This window comes from Schistocerca piceifrons, chromosome 1 (genome assembly GCF_021461385.2).
Source record: "Schistocerca piceifrons isolate TAMUIC-IGC-003096 chromosome 1, iqSchPice1.1, whole genome shotgun sequence".
Taxonomy (NCBI): domain Eukaryota; kingdom Metazoa; phylum Arthropoda; class Insecta; order Orthoptera; family Acrididae; genus Schistocerca; species Schistocerca piceifrons.
This window is the reverse complement of record NC_060138.1, coordinates 986,867,619-986,892,971: the sequence shown is the minus strand read 5'-3', so window position 1 is coordinate 986,892,971 and position 25,353 is coordinate 986,867,619. Positions and strand designations below refer to the sequence as shown.

General features: G+C 39.9%; 1 protein-coding gene and 1 non-coding gene across 2 annotated transcripts in view; both read right to left on the bottom strand.

Annotated features, from left to right (window-relative positions):
• Positions 1 to 25,353, bottom strand: part of LOC124795014 (sodium leak channel NALCN) — a 402,332-nt gene that overhangs the window by 93,571 nt on the left and 283,408 nt on the right. Inside the window, exons 20-21 of the mRNA XM_047258779.1 lie at positions 14,733 to 14,941; positions 13,912 to 14,032 (exon numbers count right to left, since the gene is read on the bottom strand). Coding sequence (XP_047114735.1) covers positions 13,912 to 14,032; positions 14,733 to 14,941 — 330 coding nt within the window. The remainder of the gene's footprint in view (positions 1 to 13,911; positions 14,033 to 14,732; positions 14,942 to 25,353) is intronic.
• On the bottom strand, positions 20,321 to 20,393 carry Trnat-agu. The gene has a single exon. It is a non-coding gene; the product is annotated as a tRNA-Thr (tRNA).

Sequence of the window (25,353 nt, the reverse complement as noted above, 5' to 3'; positions counted from 1 at the left end):
TTTCATGTTTTTAATTTTCAGGGACAAATTAAGATTACTGCTATGTGAACAAATATATATTTTGTGAATATTTTCTAGCTTGATTTCCTAACTCATTGAATATGCTTTATTTAGTTATATTGGGGTATAATTTCTGACTGTCAAATCAAAGAGGTGGCACTCATCTTCATACTGATAATACAAAAATGTCTTTCTTGGTAGTATTTATGTTGACTGCAGCCTTGTACAGATGTTAAACAAGGATGATAAGCAGTTCAGGCAAAAAGAGAATAGAAATTTTGAAATGTGGTGCTACAGCAGAATGTTAAAAATTAGGTTATTAGATCAAATAATTAATGAGGAGGAACTGAATCAAACTGATGGAAAAAGAAATTTGTGGCACAACTTGACTAAAAGAAGGGATAGGTTGATAGGATACATCCTAAGGCATCTACAAATTATCAGTTTGGTGATGGAGGGAAGTCATGGGGAAAACTGTAGAGGGAGACCAAGACATATTCAAATGGATATAGACTGATGTAGTTATGTGGAGATGAAGGACCATGCACAGGCTAGATTAATGTGGAGAACTGCATCATACCAGTCATTGGACTGAAGACCACCAGAATAATAGCAATACAAAAAGATGTATTTTGCATTTGCTAATAAAGAACCCTTAGGTATCAAAGTAATTAATATTTAAAAAAATGCTGAACTGAAATTATCAGTCATTTGCCATACAATATTTTTGGGCACTTCCAGTTTAATTTAGTTATGGGTTATGACATGTTCTCAGATTCACCAAATCAGTTATATAAAAAATGAAAATTTTATAATCTTGAACCCTAATAAACACTTTTCTGTGAATGCTCATGAGGAGGACACTGCATAACACTGATCTGTAGCGTGTTCTTTGTGCCTTGTGCAGTGTTCCTGCCTTCATCTCAGGCACTGCACAGCTATGACTATCACCACAGCAATTTCCAGGCACCACTGCTGAACACCCCTTATGGAGGTGAAGGGTAGATAGCCATATGATAGGTGAGCAACTTTAATCACTTTAAAATAGATACAAGGCTAACTGTTTCATTATCGTTAACTCACCAACACCCATACACATTAAGGTGCTGATAGTTCATTTCACTAAAGTAAAAACTGGCTTTGAATTTGTGGGAATAAGTGTCTCCTCAAGTCAAGTACAACAGACAGTCTTTGGAATGTGTGAATGGTGAACTACAATTGTTCTTTGATTGTGTTGTTGTTTCAAGTTGCTTCCTGCTGATAATAAATCAAGATATCTTATATGTGGCTACTGTAATTTGCCTCTCTAGTTGATTACCTCAAGACGAAAATAGTTCACAAGCAGAAAGTACGGTAGCATTTTGCATAATTTTTTCACAGTCATGGAAGGCATGGTGGAATTGTTGCTTACAACTGGTGAGGGTTTCTACACCAAGGAGTGATGACAGCTCAGATGCAGTGAACTTATCAGCTCCAGTGATATCTTCAATGCTGCAAATGCATTCACAAGTTGAGTGCTGTTCACCAGTCATCTCATTAGTGTGATTCACACCACTGTTATAATTAAGGGTCCCACTATTTTCATCTGCACAATCTGAGATCTGGTTCATGATTTTAGAAAATATTTTCTCTCAACAGAAGATCATGGAGGACCAAGAGTAATTTATGTTGATGGTAATGTAGACCAGAGACCCACCACCATAGTTACAGATGTTATTCTGCAAACTCCACACTGACAGACTCACCAAACTCTCAAGATGGCACTTACCACTTGCTGCATCAAGTCACCCAAACAAAAGCTTAAGCAGGTGCTGTATTATTAGTGAAGAGGTGACAGAACCCCATTGGAATTCTGGAGACACGTATGGGCTATGATAGAAGTCAGTGACATCTCTGAAGTGCTGCTACTTCATGTCTGACAACAGCAACTGCCTCAAAAGATGCAGTTAACCTGATAGCACATGAGGGGTAGCCCTTGGACAAATTATTGCAGGCAGCTGATCATGCACACAGAATGTTATAGTTTGCAGTTTTATCGGCTGTAGCAATAGCAAATAATGATGCCACATGCAATACTCAGGCATTGTAGGTATCAGAAGAACATACGAACTGCTGCATGGTGGCATCATTTTGGCAAACACTGAGTAGGACCACATCTCATCAAGATTTACAAACCATGCAGGAAAAGATTTTCAATTAATTGCACGGGTTGGAGCTTCGGGTGGGTTCAGACAGGTGGCTGCAAGCAGGATGTTACTAATCTGCCAGCTCAGGACCATACCCAAGCTCAAGACACTGCACTGACCACCTGTTGATATCAGAAATGGTCTGGGCTGCAGGCTACGAAGTGCACATGGCCATTTGATTACCCAGTTAGTAACAGTGGTCCACAGTAACCACCATGGACCGGAGCACCTCCTAGCGGCGTCAGTGGCTTATAAAGCACCGACTAGCAGTAGTTCGGGGACCACAATGCAATATTAATGTGCCCTTGAAGACTGCAGAATTACCTCTCCTCAATAGTGAATTGGTGGTTTAACACAACTATTTGGAACATCACAGCAGTTGCACATTGCCAACAGATGATCTAATTTAGTATTTTTGGCAGATATTGATTTGGGAATCAGCACCCTGCTGATGCCATAGGCAACAGACATGGCAGTGCTGGAGAAACTGCAGCTGTTAGCCATCAATGATTTTAGTATTAGGATGCTGGGTCAAAGGAGCTGGTAAGTGATGTCGGCTTTACTATTCCTTTCTAGTGGACATATGTAGTGACAGACATTTCTCCACCTATCTTAGGAACAGATTTCTTGGGTATTTTGTGCTTTTAGTGGATTTAACTAAGGCCTTGCTCATAAGTAGACCTACCAGCAGCAAAGTCAGTGTGATTTTAAATAGTTCTGCAGATGGTAGGATACATTGTGTAAGCAATATAACACAACAACCTGTTTTACAAGTATCAATGCAACTGCACAATGTAGAGCACAAGACAAGACATTACACTACATAAGTATGACCCCAGGGCCACCGGTTATGCGGTGCATCCTTAGAACTGTGCCAGATAAAATACTGGAAATCAAAACTGTTTCAGACAGTGCATGGGGCTCTCCACTACCTTTGGACAGGAAGAAAGTTGGTACATTGTGTCCTTGCAGGTATTACCCAGGCTCAAATGCCAGGACTATTCTAGATACATATTCTATTCCACCTCTTTAAGGATCCCTGTATGCTTTGAGTGGTACAACAGTTTTATGTTCCTCGATTGCCACAAGGTCTATAGCCAGATTCCTGTAGTACCCATGGACGTTCCCAAGGCTGCAGTGATCTTGCCTTTTGGCTTATTGCAGTCCTGCATTCCCGCAAGCCCTACAGCTAGATTTCTGTAGCTCTTACGGATGTTCCCAAGACAGCAGTGATCACGTCTTTTGGCCTACTCAAGTTTTTGCGCATGCCTTTCTTGACGAAATTTTGGTATACTCTGCTGAGACACAATCACATGTCAGAAATGTGGCTGAAGTATGGCAAAGGTTGCAAGACCACAGTGTGATACTGAATGAAGACAAATGCACGCTGGGTAAAAGGGAAATGGCCTTTCTCGATTATAGAGTTTCAAGTAATGGAATCGCCCCATTGCTGAAAAAATTTGCTGTGTTGTGAGAGCTGCCATGTCTGAGGAATTACAAACAACTATGATGGCTGTTAGAATTGGTGAATTTTTATTGTCGCCTTTTACCAGCAACAGCTGCTACTCGGGTACCTCTCACAGACGCTCTTGTTGGCCACTACACTAAAGAAAGGTATTTACTGAAGTGGGCTTCCAGGGATGGACAAGGCCTTCCACACTTTGTAGAACGGTCTTGGGCAAGCGGAGTCATTTGCCCACCCGTTACCAGCCGCACCGATAGCTATGATAGTCGACACCAATCAGATTGCAATCAAGGCCAAGCTACACCAGAAAGTGGGTAATTGTTGGCAGCAATTAGGTTTTCTTTTTTCATAGATGTTACTGCCATGACTGATTAACTGGAGCATCCATAATAGGAAATTGTTGGAATTTTATGAGAGTGTGAAGCACCCCTGTCCTCATGTCAAAGCTTGTCCAGTGACAATTTACATAAACTATAAGCATTCCAGAACACAAGTAGTGCTCACCTTGACAGATCAGGTACTTCGAGTTTGTTATCCAGTTCACAATGCATGTTCAACATATTAAAGGTGCTGAAAACATAGTGGCCAACTACCTCTCTCATGCATGTTACGTGGTTGCAATCCTGAAGTATGAGGACCTTGCCAAAGCACAAATGGCATATTATCAGCTGCAAGACTTACTGATGGGTCAGCCTATGAGTCTGTGATTCCAACAGGTTGAGGTACTAGGTTGCGATGTCAAGTTACGGTGTGACATTTCTCGGCAGGCACCATGGCTCAAATTTCACAAGATAGCATTTGACAATGTGCACAACTTGGCACAGCCAGGGCTGAACACCATTGTCAAGATAATAATAGAATTTTTGTATGGTCTTCAGTTAAGTAAGATGTTTGCAACTGGATCTGCACCTGCCCCCACTGTCAACAGCGTAAAGTGGAAACTCATACCCTTGCTGAGGTTGGGCATTTTTCAAGTCTACTGGTGAGATTTTGATGTACCCACCTTGACATCATGGGTCCCCTACTGTCTTTGATGGTTACAGATGATTGCTTATACTGGTAGACAGATGCACAAGATAGGACGAGGCCATATCACTACCGTACATATTAGCTGAGCATAGGTATTTGTCACACACTGGTTGGCATGCTTCAGCTGTCTGCAGCACATTACGACAGAACAAGGCCGGCAGTTTGAATCTACCCTGTTCAGCGAGCTGGATAAACAGTGCAGATTCCAGTACCACCAATACCAGTTTGAATCTGCCCTGTTCAGTGAGCTGGTTACACAGTGTGGATTCCAGTACCACCAAACCATCAGTTACCTCCCAGCCAGTAATGGTATGGAGGAGAGGTGGCATTACATGCTGAAAGCGGCCCTCATCTGGTAAGAAAGTTGGACTGAAGCACTCCCTCTCATACTATTGGGGTTACAAATAGCTTGCAAGGCTGATATTGGCACCTCAGTGGCTGAGATGATATACAAAGAGCATTAAGGATCCCAGCGGAGTTTTTCACCTCTGCACTAATGCTAGATCAAATGGAATTACCCTTATTGATACAGAGGATTCAGGATCACGTGGATAAGATTTGACAAGCACCAGCTGTGAATCATGGCTCACACCCTGTTTTCTCACAAGAAGGCTCTAACACATTGTTCGCATGTCATGCAGTGCACTGATTCTGTGCGGATGCCTCTTCAGCTGCTATATATGGGACCCTACCAGGTTTTGCAGTAAACACACATTTGAGATTCTGCAATACTAGAAGGCCAGCAAAGTATCAGTGTAAAGACTGACACAGTATGGGTAATTCTGGCTCCAGCTTCAGACCATGTGGTGAGCAACATAGTCGGAGGGGGGCAAGGGGATGATGCTCCCACAACCACACAGCCAGCAGACAACAAAACTAGTCTGGACAACTCACACTGGCCACACAGAGATGACCACTCCACTTTCCAACTCATTACACCCGAGGATAGACTGCACAAGAGCTGGCACAATTGTCAAGTTCAAGTAACACTACAGGTGCTCCACACTTTAGGGGGAGGGCTGTGTGGGAATGCATATCTCCCCAAGTGAAGTGCAGTAGATAGTCTTTGGAGTGTGTGAACAGTGAACTATAATTGTTCTTTGATTGTGGTTTTGTTCCGAATTGCTTTCTGTTTATAATTAAGTCAAGCTCTCCGATACATGGGTATTGTAATTTGTCTACAAACTGTACAGATGAGGCTTCAGTAGAGGAAATTGGACTGGGAATTAAATGGAGTATTTGCAGTTTAACTGAAACTCCCCTGAATAACATCAGTTAAATTAATATTCAGTGTTTTTTTAATAAATTAATTATAAGAATGCAGATGCAAGAAAATACCCATCTTCATCACATACATCAAGTTAAGATGTACAAAATTGTTGTGTTCATCCCTTTGTTTTTATTTAAGAATACTGTAAAGCATCAAAAATCAAGTCCACATATTTATTCACTTACTTTTACTTTTCATCAATATATAAGCATCATTTCCTACTGTTTTCTTGGTGGAATTCCTACTTTTTTAAATTCTTTCCATCTTGGGCATCAGTATCACTTTTATGAGTGCTGAATTACTAACAAAAACAGCAAAAATATAGAACTGACACTTTCAAATAAGTATAGAGACTTAATACATGTAATGATGGAAGTCCTTGGAAGTGAGAACTAACTGATCATACTAAGTGCAGGAAAGTATCATTCTTGCAGTGTTCACATTGGTAGTAAGTAACTGCAAAAATTTAGCATGATGCCTCCAGTATGACCAATAAGAACTACACCTCACAAATACTGCATACAGAGTTCCATATTTTAGACACTAGCCAGTTCAGCACTTAGCAGGGTATTGATGTGTAGTCACATCAGCCATGGTCAGTGCCATGTCAACTCAATATTAACAGAGAAATTAAGATATGATGCTGTTACAGGTCACCAACATCATACCACTTGTCCCTATGCTGACTGTTCATCACATCCACAGTCACTAATTGGTGTTTCTTCCAATGACTGAAATGCAGTTTATGTTGTTAACATGTCACAAGTAATGTGGCTAAATTTTACAACCTAAACAGAAACTATGTATATAACATGAAAGAGAAATAAAAAGCACAAAAACACAAAACAACATTTTCTTCCAGAAGTGATGGGTAATATATACTAAAACATAAACAGTACACAACTCTATTATTTTTTAACAGTAAGCTCCACAACATTCTATATTAGCATAAACATTTGAACAGAAATGAACTTACACTCACATATTGAACATTGCATCACACATGCATTATTATTCTCATAATATAATATTAACCAAGCCTTGCACTTTCAAGAACACTTTCTGTTGTTGAAAAGAGCAAATAATAATATGAAAAAAATACATTACATTAAAATCTTGGGAAATATTGAAACATTCTGAAAAAAATCTGCGCATAAAGGCATCTGCAAATAAGGCTCACAGGTTTATTTTCAAAATACAATGATACTAAATTTTCAGAGACCTTTCTTGTCATTGAAAATTCAAAGCATTTTCCTCCTCAGTGATTTACAAGTTATTTTATTCGAAACAATAACCATACTTTGTATCTCTGTTATTCTGTGATGGCAGCAATTTCACAGTGAACTGATTCTGACTGATACAGTTGCCACCAGTTATCACTTAGATATTGCATAAATCATGTCTTCCTCATCCGCCTCTACAGCGTGCATTGCTCTTTCAGAATCTAAATGTGGAAACATATTTCTCAGTTGTGACACCTTCTTCGTGTTCTTCTTCCCACTCTTTGGGCAGTCAGTGAATAATAATAATAATAATAATAATAATAATAATAATAATAATAAGCTAGACATCTTGCACAGAAACCAACCGGCAGTTCTAGTTTATAAAGACAGCTTATGGACCATAGCGCCAAGTCTCACAACTTACAAGGACTAGTTCTCCCATAACCGTGCCTCTAAAAAAAAAGGAGCAAGGCGGGAATAACAGAGGGGGTAGAGAAGATGAGGTCAGCCTTCTGTATGACCAGAGGTATATACAATTAAAATATATATATTTAAAGATGTAAAAAACAGACACTACAAGGAAATAGTGAGTAATGTGGAATTATATGCTGCTAAGACAATAACAGTAGGAAGAAATGTGCACGATAACTAGAGAGAAGAAGAGAGAAAAGTATTGACGAAAATGCTAGGCCCTAAAAGAGATAGCGAGAGATGGTTGCGAAGACTTAGGGAAGAAGAGTACCGGAGTGTGAGAACAGAAGAAGCATGACTGAAAAGGGCAAGATTTGCAGGAGATGAACCAGGATATGATGGACAGAGTAATGACAAGAGAATGGGAAACAATAGGGAAAAAAGAGGAAAGACAGCGGGGGCAGTTGAACTCCAAAATGATTGGTCAGAATGGGGATCTAGGTCGAAGGAAAGGAAAAACGAAGAAGCAAGTACACATCAGCAATTATGCCAAAGATTGATGACAGGAGGACGCAGGGGAAGGATAGAGAATCACCAGTGGAGCAGACAGAAGAAAAGGATACTGAAGATCTGAAAGAGAGTGGGAGAGAAGAAGAGAAAGAGATTTTAGGAGAAAAAGAGGAAAATGCAATCCATGAATGGGTTAAATGTGATCCTACAGAGATTGTGATGCAAGAAGAAGAAGAAGAAGAAGAAGAAGAAGAAGAAGAAATTAAGATTTTTTTTCTAGTGCAGATAAGGTTTACTTTATTAAACTAGTCATAAGTGAGAGTGCCAATGTTACATAAAACCTTCTGTACGAACATTGCTCAATTTTTTACATTTAGATGATGACAACGTGACTGGCAATTACAATCAGAAAATTGCCTCTACTGGTAATACAAAAGAACTCATTGTTGACAAAAACATACAGTAAGTATGGCTTCTTGGGTGGGTAACACTGGGGATAAGTTAAGCCAACTAATTGGAAAGGTTTTCTTTCGTCGTCTTTGTTAGCACTTTTCCTTATTGAAATAGTTTTGTATTGTAAGAGCATATACCAAGTGTGAGTGACTGTGGCGTGCGCGCGCGTGTGTGTGTGTGTGTGTGTGTGTGTGTGTGTGTGTGTGTGTGTGTGTGTGTGTGTGTGTACTTTTACTTATTGCTTATGTTGTCAATGGCAAAGAGAGAAGTGAGAGAGTGAACCCCAGCATCAGTATTTACCTTATTCCTCTTGAATAACACCAAGGGGATGGCAAGGTTAATGGCCATATCTGATGGGCAGATCAACATCAACAGTGTCATACATACTTGCTCTACGAGACACTGTGAAGAGACTTGGAATTTATCTCAGTACATTGGTGCAAGTCTGGTGATGATGAACTGCAAAGAACTACATCTCCTTCATTTGGAACCCAAATATTTGCGAAGAAAATTTCTTCCACCACCAAGATTCAAACCAGCTACCTCTGAGTTGAACATCAACACACCAGCATGCATTAGCAATTCTGAATATACAGGACCCACTTCATTCAATCCACTTCATTCCTGCCACTAGCATCTCCTACTTCATTAACAACAGGGCTACATGTGAAAGCAGACATATAATTTACAAACTTAGCTGCAACTGCTAAGCTGCATTCAATGAGAACATGACAACTAAGAATCTGTCCATCCATATGAACGACCACCACCAACCTGTGGTCAAGAGACAGATAGTCCATAAACTTGGCTGAACAAGCTGCCCAATGTGATGTGCCTTGTTTAATGATTGCTTCACAGCCTTTGCCATCTGGATTCTTCACATCAACACTAGCTTTCCTGAATTGCGCAGGTGGGAGCTCTCCCTAAAACATATCCTTTATTCTCGTAATCCCCCTTGTCTCAAGCTTTGCTGGTCCCTGTCTTCCACTTGCCTAGCCCCTATCCTGCCCACACTCCAGTGTACACATGACTTTTGTTCTACCAATGCACCTATAAGTCCTTTCCTCTTCTCTACTCTACTCCTCTACTCTCGCTCTCCCCTCCCCAGCATAGCACAGCCGCCTAATGCTGCACCTAGAACTGTCCAGTCCCCACCATGTCCCTGCACATTCCCACAGGCAGCACTAGCATCTTCCTTGAGCCTTACTTTGCTATCCCTCCCCCTCTGCACCCAATGCCTCCTCCTTGACCCCCAGTACTCACCCCAGCTGTATTGCTGCTCACATCAGATGCAGCTGCACCAAGCCCTTGGCACCCAGAGACAGTGGTCAAGTGTGTGTCTGTGAGTTGTTGTGTGAATGTCTGAGAGTTCTACTTCTGAAGAAGGATTTTGTCCTAAAGCTGAAAATATTTTAGTATTGTTTTCATTGTGCCTGTCTGTGACTCAATGCTTCATCTGGGTGGTGAGTATCAGTCTATCCTTTCCATATTGTTGTTATTCAACCCTGGACTTTGCACTGTTTGTTTTAACACTCACCTGGTTTGATACAATACTTCCAAGATAACAACCTTTCTACACATTCAATTCTTTCTTCATACGGTTTGAGGTCTCATTGACTCAGTGTTCTGATCAATTTCATTATTACTGTTTTGTTATTACTTATAATTAATAATAATAATAATAATAATAATAATAATAATAATAATAATTATTATTATTATTATTATTTTATGTATCATAAGCACCAACCACCACCAATAATTTCATGTGGTTCAACAGCCTAATGTAAGTCTTTCAATGGGTGGCACTTCAGCAACTTATGTGTCCCTAACCAACCCCAGTAATCTGGACGAGGATATAAAGTTTAACTTGGAATCTGAAACATGTATAATTTCTGGTGAATCTTCACATTATTGATAGTTGGAGGCTAAGTTAAAGGCAGGCTAAAAAGAATCTGAGGTCCTGCGACCTATTGGTTTCCAGGCAAATACTTTACCACTAGACCACCAGGCCAATTAACTTGTACTCATTAAATTTATTTGTCCAGCAATGTAATTTTTTCTAAACCTTTTCTTCTGTCTCACCAGATGGCAACATCATCTGCAAAAACTAATGCATTCAAATCTCCAGATTATACAGCTTTAATTTCTTTAATAACAACATCCAAGAGTGCAATGAGAAGCAGTGGAGATACGTATGCCTCTCTTCGTTTGGAACCATTCTGATCTACAATTTTCTTTGTTCACTTCTTTCACAATTTTCATACAGCAATTGAATGTTTCGAATCAGAGAACTTGGAACTTCTAGTTTATGCAGACACACTCATATTTTGCTCTTTTTTAACACTGTTTTAGGCTTTTTCTATTTCTAAAAGCACTACAATCAGATCTTTCACTTTTTTCCCAGCACTTTTCCATTTGTTGTCTCATGGCAACTAGATCAACTGTTCATCTGTTGCCCCTAAAGCCATGTCATTGTTCTTCAAACTGATACTCTATCCTTGTTCTTAGTCTCTTCAAAATAATCATTTCTTAATCTTGAAACAGCATGATAGCAGGATAATTCCATTATAGTCTGTACAGTTTCCTCTGTTCCTTTTCTTAAACAATGATATGATCAGTCCCCTCTTCCACTCATTTAGTATCTTATTTTCTTTCCAAATTATCCTAGTTTACAATGTAGCCACTGAAGACTACACAGATAATCTGGATCCTAATTATCAGTACCACCATTACAGGCAGATCTTCACATGACAAAAATTTGCTCTCCAGCCATACATGAAAATACTTTTGTTTTCAAGCAATGTTATAATGAATTTTGCACAAATTTAATGAGCAAAGAATACCTAGGCAGTTTCACAAATGGGTGACACCGCTACAAATTAATCCTCACTGTGCTCTCCACCAAGCTACTGTATCTTTGCAGATACTTAACTCAAACTCACACCACTGTCTCCTATTGTAGCCTCTCACTTCTCACCCCTTCCCCCATTTCCCATTCTGCTGTTTACCAATTTAATGCACATATATACTGTCGTAAGTCACATATAATTTCATTTATTTTATTACAGCATCCTCAGATATTCATCAGACTGGAGGCAAACCACTACAAGTTTAAAGGAGCATTTATGAAGCAGCTATGGTATAAGCACACAGTTAAAAAATTCTTTCACTACTCATTCACTGAAATAAAATACTGCTATGGCATACCCTCTGCCATTTTAAATTCTAGAACATTTATGTGGATGTAGATGTGGACATTGGATATGTAATTAAAAGACATCAAAATTATCTCTCCATGAAATTTCTATGATCCACTGGCTCTATTTTATGCAAGTTGTTTATATTTGTTTGGAATGTCACCCCAAATAATCAGGACATTTGAGCTGCATAACTTATAGTTGTGCACCCTGATAACAAAATCATCATATCAGAGAAACATTTATGATTAAAATATGAGCATAAAGATGCATCTGAATGATGTATTGTTGGCACTAAATGTGGATGCTAAATGTCAGTAGTTACTTCAGACATTTTTGATTGGTGATTAGTTAATACCATATCACGTCCTTTCTCATTTTCTTTGACTGCAGTTTCAGTTTTGAGGCAGCTTCTCCTATGACAAATCTCCAAGAGAAGTATAACAAGTACACAAACTCCTAGTTTCTGAACAGTAAGTCACTGTTACTCTAAGCTGAAGTTTAAATTCTGAAGAACCTGTCATTATTTAGTGAAGTCCAAATACAGCATGAGAGTGGAACACTTTTTGTGCTGAGCAGTGTATGCAGCTTTCACTTCCAATGTAACCAACATGTAGCTTCACAGAAATAACAGTCGTGCATGGTTACAAGTACACACAAATGCACTAAGATTACATGAATTTTTTTTCATTTTTTACATAAAAATTTTGCTATTTGTGGAGCAAAATAACTGATGATGGTCGAAGTAGAGAGGATATAAAATGTAGACTGGCAATGGCAAGGAAAGCGTTTCTGAAGAAGAGAAATTTGTTAACATCGAGTATAGATTTAAGTGTCAGGAAGTCATTTCTGAAAGTATTTGTATGGAGTGTAGCCATGTATGGAAGTGAAACATGGACGATAAATAGTTTGGACAAGATGAGAATAGAAGCTTTTGAAATGTGGTGCTACAGAAGAATGCTGAAGATTAGATGGGTAGATCACATAACTAATGAGGAAGTATTGAATAGGACTGGGGAGAAGAGAAGTTTGTGGCACAACTTGACTAGAAGAAGGGATCGGTTGGTAGGACATGTGTTGAGGCATCAAGGGATCACCAATTTAGTGTTGGAGGGCAGTGTGGAGGGTAAAAATAGTAGAGGGAGACCAAGAGATGAATACACTAAGCAGATTCAGAAGGATGTAGGTTGCAGTAGGTACTGGGAGATGAAGAAGCTTGCACAGGATAGAGTAGCATGGAGAGCTGCATCAAACCAGTCTCAGGACTGAAGACCACAACAACAACAAACATAAAAATTGGTATCCTGCCAATGCGAATATCAACCATCCTGACGTAATCAATGGCTCAGGCTTAGAAAAAGTACTGAATGGTATTGTTCATAATTTCACCAAACTATCCTATAATTCAGTTGTGTTTTAAGGTGACCATGGTAGTCATAAAATGGGATGACTTTATTAGCTTTTAATTTGCAGAATACCAGCAGATGTGTCCAGTGATAGAGATCAGGTATCAGGGAAAGGGATTCTAAAGCTCACATGATATTGTTTAAGTTGTTAAGGAGTTAGAATGAAACATTTAATTTTGAAGACTGCTGATTGGTAGGAGAATTGTCACAGTGAAAATCTTTTGTACAAGGACACCAGTGTAAACTGCTTCATGTACATAATAATCATACTAGTACTGCAATATTACACAAATAGTTGTGTGTGAATTAGGGCCATGTGAATAAATCTAGTCACCACAGAACAGTCTTCACTTTGTAGGAATGTAGTTTCAGCACAAACCTCAGCTAATAACAATAACAATAACATACATGAATGATTATTTTTTCCATCTTTTTCTGTCTCCTGGGTAGAATCTATCACAACTGTAACATTTTAAATGCAAACTTTTCTTGGTTTTACCAGCTACTCTATTTACAACATTGTTTTACTCATGAAGTATCTTCTTATGAAAGATAAGTAAAAACACATACACATGTTCCTAAATGCTTCAGCACAGAACAATTAAAGCATGGCTTCTGTACGTCATTCCAATGCATACGATTATTATGCCACACAGATTAAGCGCTACAAATGTCAGTCTCTATGGAACATCATGCTCACATGCCAGGGACCACTACTCTCAGGGAGATTTCCATTTACATGTTACTGTTTAACTTACTGGTCCTAACTGTTTAATAAGAACATCTCGGACATCCAACCAGCCTTTAAATGATAAAACTTCAAACAATGCCAACATGGCATCACCTATGTTATCAAAATTGAAGCGCCGAGGGTTTGCCCTAATGAAGAAAAAGAGCAACACACAATATTACAGATTAAAAGAGTCACAAAAAGGAAAGAAATATATAGTTTGCAAGTCTGAGAAACGTCATTATTATCTGCAGCATTTAAAAACAGTCAAGATTAGTTCCTATATTTCAATGAGGTCCACTATTCATCATCTAAATAAGATGACTTATTTTATTAATTACAGCTGAAAGTTTGAATTAACTATTTAAAAAAATATGTTAAAAAATGACAAAATTCCTCCAGCTGTATTAAGGTGTTGGTTTTATTGGCGACTAGTTTCGATGTTGTTACATCATAATCTTCAGGCCCATACTTGTTGACAGCAACTGTATGTGTCTAACACTAGTAGTCAGTGGTGAGATAGGTGTGTTCCATGCGGAAGCCAGGTAGTAACTGATATCAATTCATATCATATCAGTTACTACCTGCCTTCCGCATGGAACACACCTATCTCACCACTGACTACTAGTGTTAGACACATACAGTTGCTGTCAACAAGTATGTGCCTGGCCTGAAGATGATGTAACAACATCGAAACTAGTCGCCAATAAAACCAACACCTTAATACAGCTGGAGGAATTTCGTCATTTTTTAACATATATTATACTAGCTGACATCCCAAATCATCCATTTCAATTATGGATATACAAAGATTTAAAAAAAAAGGTTTTGAAGCAGAAATCTACTAACCAGACTCGAGGTACCAGAATAGATGGATATGACTCATTAGCACCAGGCTGCAATTTCATTTTTGTGACAAATACTCTTCTCATAAACACACCAACACAATCTTCACGCTTAGTGATTGTAGGATCATTACATCTTGCTAATCGTCCTCCAAACAGCTGAACACCATAACTTGCAAATACAAACATCAGCACTATAAGAAGAATTGATACCTGAAAGAATTACAAAACTTTCTTTACAGTGAAGTACACATGGACAACTTCAAAATGCACCAAATGTAAGAAGTAAAACATGAACAGGTAATATGGACAAAATAGCAAAACAAAACCAGCTGCAGTCATCACTGGGCTGAAGACACACAAAGTAAATTTTAAAGTTCACAAATACAATTAGCAAAAAAGTTATTCTCTCTATCTTTTCTTCTTTTTTCGAGATGTCCAAAAAGATGTTAAAATGAATTAAATACTTATATACATTCCTTTGCCCTTATTACTACTTCAATTTTTAAGTGGGAAATATACTATTTTTTTAATGATTATCATTTTTCTTCCCGTATACTTTCAACAAGTGTATGTATCCACAGACAGACAGATCAAGTTATACATTTTTTAGACTAGATGGCAATAAACTTCAGGGTGTACAATACTTTTATAATCATTATTGTCAAATAATTCTGAGCCTACCTTTTGAAATTTGTCAGACCAACAAAGTTTCTGATGATAATGCAGTGAAATTAAATTTTTTAGTTCTTGAAGAGTTGTGAACAGTTTATATTAAATATATTTAAGAGTACACTTTTTTGCCTTTACATCTAAACCTAGAATGTATTGCATTAAAATCCAGCACAACACTGTCAGTATATGGGAGAAGAATGCTGGTGAGAAACAGATAACATGAGGTATAAAGACAGAATTACAAGTAACAACATATGAAGATCATTCAAACATAAATCAGAATATAGTAGTTGTTCTTGTTGTGGTCTTCAGTCAGAAGACTGGTTTGATGCAGCTCTCCATGGTATTCTATCCTGTACAAGCCTCTTCATTACTGAATAACTAATGCAACTTACATCCTTCGGAATCTGTTTACTGTGCTCATCTCTTGCTCTCCTCCTATGATTTTTATGTCCCATATTCCTCTCCAACATTAAACTGGTGATCACTTGATGTCTCAGAATGTGCCCCATCAATCGGTACCTTCTTCTAATCACATTGTGCCACAAATTTCTTTCCTCCCCAATTCTATTCAGTACCTCCTCATTAGTTACAAGATCTACCTATCTAATCTTCAACATTCTTTCTTCTGAAGCACGACTTTTTTAAAAGCTTCTATTCTCTTCTAGTCTAAACTTTTTATCATCAATTTTTCACTTCCATACATGGCTACACTCTATACAAATACTTTCAGAAAAGACTTCTCCACAACTAAGTATACATTCGATGTTAACAAATTTCTCTTCTTCAAAAACACTTTTCTTAACTGTTGCCAGCTGACATTTTATATTCTCTTTACTTCAGCCATCATCAATTATTTTGCTACCCAAATAACAAAACTCATCTACTACTTTAAATGTCTCATCATGATCTAATGCCCTCAGCATCATTTCATTTAATTTGACTACACTCCATTATCTATGTTTTGCTTTTGCTGGTGTTCATGTTATGTCCTCCTTTCACGCCACTGTCCATTTTGCTCAACTGCTTTTTCCAAGTCCTTTGCTGTCTTTAACAGAATTACAGTATCATCGGCAAACCTCAAAGTTTTTAATTTCTTCTCCTGGGAACTTTAATTCCCACTCCAGAATACAGTAACACAATTTTATTGGTGACATGTACCAAGTTTTATTAGTGACTTGTACCAATACAGATGCAGCACCTATTTTTCTACATTTATTTATTTTTTTCATCAGTCTTCTGACTGGTTTGATGCAGCCCACTATGAATTTCTCTCCTGTGCCAACCTCTTAATCTCAGAGTATTTTCTGGACATATTCCAGTCTCTATTTCCTCTACAGTTTTTAATCTCTGCAGCTTCCTCTAGTACAATGGAAGTTATTTGCTGATGTCTTAAATGATGCCCTACCATCCTGTCCCTTCTTGTTGTCAATGTTTTCCATATATTCCTTCCCTCTCCAATTCTGCACAGAACCTCCTTATTCCTTACCTTATCAGTCGAACTAAGTTTCAATACTTGCCAGTAACATCACATGTTAAATGCTTTGATTTTCTTCTGTTTCCATTTCCCTACGGTCCGTGTGTCACTACCACACAATGCTGTGCTCCAAACATACATTCTCAGAAATTTCTTCCTCAAATGAAGGCCTACATTTGATACTAGTATACTTCTCTTGGTCAGGAATGCCTTTTTTGCCAGTGCTAGTCTGCTTTTGAAGTCCTCCTGGCTCCAACTGTCATTGGTTATTTATTTATTTATTTTGATGCCTAGGTAGTAGAAATCCTCAACTTCACCTACTTCATGACGATCAACCCTGATGTTAAGTTTCTCACTGTTCTCATTTCCGCTACTTCTCATTACTTTTGTCCTCCTTTGATTTACTCTCAATCCATGTTCTGTACACATTAGACTGTTCATTCAATTCAACAGATCCTATAATTTTTCACTTTCACTGAGGATAGCAAAGTCATCAGCAATCTCAACATTGGTATCCTTCCACCTTGAATTTTAATCCCAGTTTTGAACCTTCCTTTTATTTCCATTATTGCTTCTTCAACAGATAAATTGAACAGTACAGGTGAAAGAATACACCACTATCTTACAACCTTTTTAATCGAGTATTCCATTCTTGGTATTCCCTCTTGGCTCTTTTAAGTGTTGTACATTGCCAATGTTTCCTTATAGCTTACTTGTATTTTCCGCAAAATTTTGAACATCTTGCACCATTTGACACTGCCGAACACTTTTTCCAGGTTGGCAAATCCTATGAACATGACTTGATTTTTCTTTAGTCTTGCTTCTATTATCAACTGCAATGCCAGAAATGCCTCTCTTGTGCCTTTACATTTCCTAAAACCAAGCTGATCAGCATGCAACACATCCTCAATTTTTTTCCCCATTCTTCTGTATATTACTCTTGGCAGCAGCTTTGAGGCCTGAGCTGTTAAGCTGACTGTGTAATAATTCTTGTGCCTGTCAGCTCTTGCAGTCTTTGGAATTGTGTGGACATTTTTCTGGAAGTCAGATAGCATAGAATGAGACTCATACAGTCTCCACACCACCATGAACAATCGTTTGGTTGTCACTTCTCCAAACGATTTCAAAAATTCTGATGGAAAGTTAAATAATTGTTCTGACTTATTTGATATTAAGTCTTCCAAAGCTCTTTTAAATTCTGATTCTAATGCTGGATACCCCTCTCTTCTATATCGACCCCGTTTCTTCATCTATCACATCAGACTATTCTTCCCTCCATAGAAGCACTCAATGTACTCTTTCCTCCTATGTGCTTTCTCCTGTGCATTTAACAGTGAAATTTTCAGAGCACTCTTTATGTTACCACTCTTGATTTTAATTTCACCAAAGATTGTTTTGAATTTTTTATAACTTGAGTCAGTCCTTCCAACATTCATTTCCTTTTTTGACTTCTTCACATTTTTCATGCAGCCACTTTGCCTTAGCTTCCCTGGATTTCCTAGTTATTTCATTATTAAGCAGCTTGTATTTCTGTATTCCTGAATTTCCCTGAACATTTTGGCACTTCCTTATTTCATTGATCAACTGAAGTATTTCTTAGTTTATCCATGGTTTCTTTACTGTTATCTTCCCTGTAACTACAGTTTTCTTTCCAACTTCTGTGATTGCCCTTCTTCAAGATGCCCATTTCTCTTCAGCCAAACTGCCAATGAGCTAGTCCTCATCACTGTATCTATAGCTTTAGAAAACTTCAAGCTTATGTCCCGTTCCTTAGTACTTCCGTATCCTAATTCTTTGCATACTGATTCATCTTCACTATGACTTGTCTCTTAAACTTCAGCCTACTTTTCATCATTAATAAGTTGTGATCTGAATCTATATCTGCTCCTAGGTATGTCTCACAACTGAGTATCTGATTTCAGAATCTCTGCCTGACCACGACATAATCTAACTGAAATCTTCCCATATCTCCAGCCTTTTCCAAGTATACCTTCTCCTCTTGTGTGTCTTGAACAGAATATTCACTATTACTAGCTGAAATTTACTGCAGAAGTCAATTTGTCTTTCTCCTCTCTCATTCCCTCTACCAAGTCCATATTCTCCTGCAACACTCTGTTCAACTCCTTTCCCAACAACCGCATTCCAGTCCCCAATGAGCATTAGATTTTCATCTCACTTTATGTACTGAACTATTTGTTCCATATCCACATATACTTCCTCTATCTCTTCATCTTCAGCTTGCAACATTGGCGTGTATATCTGAACTATTGTTGTTGGTGAAAGGCAACAACTCACCTATAGAGGACTGACACATAGAGCACAGTAACACATGACAGAAAACAGCATTCACACTATAGCTTTTGAGCACTAGCTCTTTTGATGGTAGCTCTTTTGATGGTAGCTCTTTTGCCAGAAACAGTACACATATTCATGCATGCAACCATACACACACACACACACACACACACAAATGCACACTCCAGTGTCCATGGCAAGACCTGTATGGCTGCTTGTGTAAATATTTGTACAACTGCAGGAAAAAAGAGTTAGTACTCTAAAGCTAGTGTGAATGCTGTTTTCTGTTATGTGTTACTGTGCTCCATGCATTGATCCACTACAGGTGAGTGGTTCCCTTTCCCTTACTTTAAATGTTGACTTTAATTCGATTAATATAACATTTACAACAATGAAAAGAAGTATATGTAACTGTCATGAATTTAATTAATGGGACACAGTAGTGACCACGTGGGTGAGTCAGTCCGCCTGTAACAGTTTTGTTGAAGGTTGTATGGAGTTTGAAGTTGTCAGACTCTCTAAATATAAATGTCTTTTCTGATTATAATGAATACAGCACAAATGAAATAGAAAGGTGTGTGTAGCTCATTTCCACAATTAGAGTGCTAGTTTCCTGTTCCAGTATGCAATATGCGAGTGGGCCCTGATTGAAACCAGCATCATCAGCAGCCATTATGAATTAAGGCACGAAGGAATTACAGACATTGACTGTGAGTGGGCACATGTTGTTGTTGTGGTCTTCAGTCCTGAGACTGGTTTGATGCAGCTCTCCATGCTACTCTATCCTGTGCAAGATAATCATACAGTAAAGCTGCATGTCCTCGGGAAAAATTACGGCTGTAGTTTCCCCTTGCTTTCAGCCGTTCGCAGTACCAGCACAGCAAGGCCGTTTTGGTTAATGTTACAAGGCCAGATCAGTCAATCATCCAGACTGTTGCCCCTGCAACAACTGAAAAGGCTGCTGCCCCTCTTCAGGAACCACATGTTTGTCTGGCCTCTCAACAGATACCCCTCCGTTGTGGTTGCACCTACGGTACGGCCATCTGTATCGCTGAGGCACGCAAGCCTCCCCACCAATGGCAAGGTCCATGGTTCATGGGGGGAGAGTGGGCACATAATGAAATCAAAGTGGTAAGTTAAAAATTTGTGCCGGACTAGGATTCGAACCCAGGTCTCCTGCTTACTAGGCAAATGATCTGACCACTAAGCCATCTGGACACAATTTTCAACTTCTTTGCAGACTACTAATGTTGTAGTGCCCCTTGCCCATTATCCTCATTAGTTGTAGCATTTCGCTGATTCCTGTAAGAGTTAGAGCCTGATGTGCATCTGCAGTGAAGAGATCATTGGGCATTTCAGCTTAATACGCTTTCAGCTTTCAGTACGCGAAAGAACTTTCCCCCCTTCTAACAGCCGTGTACCACAAGTCTCTAGAGGAACAGAAGGTTCCAAATGATTGGAAAAGAGCACAGGTAGTCCCAGCCTTCAAGAAGGGTCGACGAGCAGATGCGCAAAACTATAGACCTATACCTCTGACGTCGATCTGTTGTAGAATTTTAGAACATGTTTTTTGCTCGAGTATCATGTCGTTTTTGGAAACCCAGAATCTACTATGTAGGAATCAACATCGATTCCAGAAACAGCAATCGTGTGAGACCCAACTCGCTTTATTTGTTCATGAGACCCAGAAAATATTAGATACAGGCTCCCAGGTAGATGCTATTTTCCTTGACTTCCGGAAGGCGTTCGATACAGTTCCGCACTGTCGCCTGATAAACAAAGTAAGAGCCTACGGAATATCAGACCAGCTGTGTGGCTGAATTGAAGAGTTTTTAGCAAACAGAACACAGCATGTTGTTATCAATGGAGAGACGTCAACAGACGTTAAAGTAACCTCTGGCGTGCCACAGGGGAGTGTTATGGGACCATTGCTTTTCACAATATACATAAATGACCTAGTAGATAGTGTCGGAAGTTCCATGTGGCTTTTCGCGGATGATGCTGTAGTATACAGAGAAGTTACAGCATTAGAAAATTGTAGCGAAATGCAGGAAGACCTGCAGTGGATAGGCACTTGGTGCAGGGAGTGGCAACTGACCCTTAACATAGACAAATGTAATGTATTGCGAATACATAGAAAGAAGGATCCTTTATTGTATGATTATATGATAGCGGAACAAACACTGGTAGCAGTTACTTCCGTAAAATATCTGGGAGTATGCGTGTGGAACGATTTGAAGTGGAATGATCATATAAAATTAATTGTTGGAAAGGCGGGTACCAGGTTGAGATTCATTGGGAGAGTCCTTAGAAAATGTAGTCCATCAACAAAGGACATGGCTTACAAAACACTCGTTCGACCTATACTTGAGTATTGCTCACCAGTGTGGGATCCGTACCAGATCGGGTCGACGGAGGAGATAGAGTAGACCCAAAGAAGAGCGGCGCATTTCGTCACAGGGTTGTTTGGTGACCGTGATAGTGTTACGGAGATGTTTAACAGACTTAAGTGGCAGACTCTGCAAGAGAGGCGCTCTGCATCGCGGTGTAGCTTGCTCACCAGGTTTCGAGAGGGTGCGTTGCTGGATGAGGTATCGAATATATTGCTTCCCCCTACTTATACCTCCTGAGGAGATCACGAATGTAAAATTAGAGAGATTAGAGCGTGCACGGAGGCTTTCAGACAGTCGTTCTTCCCGCGAACCATACGCGACTGGAACAGGAAAGGGACGTAATGACAGTGGCACGTAAAGTGCCCTCCGCCACACACCGTTGGGTGGCTTGCGGAGTATACATGTAGATGTAGATGTAGAATTATATACATAAGGTGAGAATTCGAGTCTGATGGGAGTGATGCTAGGAAAGGCCATGCAGCCGCGATGACCCCCATGTCTGGATGACCTAGTGGTCAGAGCATTTGCCTCGTAAGAAGGGGACCTGGGTTTGAATTCTGGTCCAGCACAAATCTTCAAATTTTAGTATGGGAAAACAAACAATGCAAAAGACACCAACCATTTGCTCCATTAATTCTCTGCAGTTCCTGATCCTTTACCACCCGGTACTCTGCATGTCAGCATCGATGCCATCTCCCTTTATGCTAATATCTCCAATGCCCTTGGCCTTGCCTCTACTGAACACCACTTTTCCTAATGCCCGAGTGACTCCACACCAACAACCCCCTTCCTGGTTACCATAACCAACTACATCCTCACTCACAATTAGTTCTCCTTTGAAGGCATCACCTACAAACAAATCTGTGGTACAGCAATGGGCACCCACATAGCAACATGTACTGCCAATGTATTCCTGGATCATTTACACACTAACGTGAAGTATCTGAGCTAGCAGAATATGAAATGCAGAAAACACAAGTCTGAAAACAATTTATTAGACTCACCAAAACAAAACAATACCATCTCCAAAAGGACAACAGACTCGATCCCAACAGTGGATTGTCACAAATATAAAATAATAATAGAAAAGACCCAACTCTTCACAGGGAGAGATCACAATCAAAACATTCTACAATGTCAAGATGTTCATCGACTATACCAAGTCCATCTGCAAGGGATCAGCCAGCTAGAAGAGGTGTCTGCTTTGGTTGCCAGGGTGGCAGCTCTGTATACTTCCAAGTGGTGCATCAAACTGCCCTTTGCTGATAGTGCGCCACCCTGTAAAGCCTGTTTGGCAGATGTATCTTCTGGAACTATTTGCGATCACATGCCTGGCATATCAAAGTAGTTCCTGGGCTAGCTGCGACCTCTGGTGAAGCTGTTCTGCAGGCTCTGTGAATGGGTAGCAGTGGCCTCCGGTGGAGACCTGGTGATGTGTTGTGTTGTGGCTGCTGGTAAATATTTGTGTTGACAACACAGACAACGTACATTTTCCTGATGAATATATGCCCTGTGATGCAGGCATCCTGTGTTGATTGGACGTGAAGTGGGATGCTGATGCAGAAGGTGCTATGATGTCTGAAGTGTGCTATGATGTCTGAAGTGGGCAGCCACAGCATAAAGGAAACCTTCCTAAACACTCAGAATCCGAAACCGATCACCTGGTTCAGATTCAATGATGACATCTTCGTGATCTGGATGAAGTGTGAGGGAACCCTCCCCACATTCTTCAGAACCTCAACGCCTTTTCCCCATTTGCTTCATCTGGTCCTCCTCAACCCAACAAGCCACATTCCTTCAACTCAGTCTCCATTTCAAGAGTGGCTACATTACTACCTCTGTCCATATCAAACACATCAACCAGCCACCAAAAATACCTCCACCTTGAAGGCTGCTATCTGTTCCACAATAATATGTCCTTTCCATGTAGCCTAGACACCCATGGTTGCCTCATCTGTAATGATGAACAGTCCCTTTCCAAATATGCCAAGAGTCTTACTGAGGCATTCACAGGCCAAAATTAGACATCCAGCCCTGTCCAATAACTGATATTCTGTATCTTGTCTCACCTGTCACTAACCTTTCCCCACAAACTCACTGTCCAACCACACTGAAGCTCTCCTCTTGCGATTCAGTACCATCCAGGGTGGGAGAAACTGAATCACATTCTCCACCAAGGTTTTGACTACTTCTCACTGTGTCCTGAAATGAGAAATGTTCTCCCCAACCCTCCCATAATGGTATTATATCAACCATTCAAAAGGCTCATCTCCATGCAACAGATCTAGATGCAAGACCTGCCCCATACATCCTCCCACTACCACCTACTCTAGTCCTATCACAGGCACCTGCAACCACATCAGAGGCAGGGCCATCTGTAAAAGCATCCATGTGATCTATCAACCAATCTGCAACCACTGGCCTGTATTATACATGGTCACAACAAGTAACAAGCTCTCTGTCCGCATGAGAAACTATTGCCAAACTGTGGACAGTAGACAGCTGGACAAACATTTGATAAACTTTTTGCCCCACTTTAATGACTGCTTCACAGCCAGCACCATACGGATTCTTCCCACCAAGATTAGCTTTTCTGGATTCTACCTATGAGAAAGAATTCTCTCTATAATATAACCTTCAATCCCCAACCCCCCCTCCCCCTCAACCCCCCCACCACCACCCCCTTGGCCTTGATCTTCGTCAGTCCCCGTTCTCCACCTACCTTTTCTCTTCCCTGTTCCCATGCCGGTACTGCATACACCTTCTCTGCTGCCAACACACATACAAAGAAGTCATTTCCCCTTCTTTAAGTCTCTCCTCTCTCTTGCCCCCCCCCCCTCCCTCCCCCTTGCCCCCACCACAACAGAGCTTCATAATGCTGCACCTGGCAGCCCTATCCCGTCCCCACCACATCCCTGCATGTTCTCAAAGGCAGCTCTAGCATCTTCTCCCATCTCTACCCTACTATCCTTACCTCTCCTCATGCCTCTCCCTTAACCCCAACATCCACCCAAGATTGCTGATCAATGCAATTGCATTTGGGCCTCAGCACCTCCAGACACTGCTCATATATGTGAGAGAGTGCTCGAGTGCATGTGTGTGAGTTTTCTACTATGGAAGGAGGATTGTCTTCAAAAGCTTAAATACTTTAGCATTCTTTTTCATTTAGCATTCTGGGTCTTGGTGCCTCCTCTATGTGGTGGGTTGCATTAGACCTATTCCATATAGTTGAAATTGTCATAGAACTGTTATGATAGAAAGCTTCCTAATCTGTTCATGGAAGAAAGAAGTTGGCTACCTCAGTAGTCAATTGCACATATACTGTTTGACTGCAGCATTTTCTTTGAAACATTCCTCTCCTGATGTCTTCTTCAGTGGACCGAATATGTGGTAGTCACTTGGGGACAAGTCTGGACTGTAAGGTGAGTGATGAAGAGATAGTGTGTTTTTCACTAATTAAGAGTTGCTCTACGGGGCTGAGTGCTGTCATGCAGGAGGGTATTGGGAACTGGCTGCCAGATATGCAATCTTGGCATCATCCATTAGCTTGCAGTAGTAGTTTGTCATTCAACTGTGCAGGTAGTCAATCAGCAGTACATCTTTTGAGTACCTTAACACAGTTGCCAAAACTTTTCTGGCTGAAAGCCAAGTTTCGGCCTTGATCGGTGCCCCCTCTGCAACTTTCCTCCTCTCCATACTCATCCTCTTGTTCTACGGGGTAAACTGACAGACCCACATTTCGCAGCAGGTCACAACATGGTTCTGAACACACCTCCTTCTTGTTC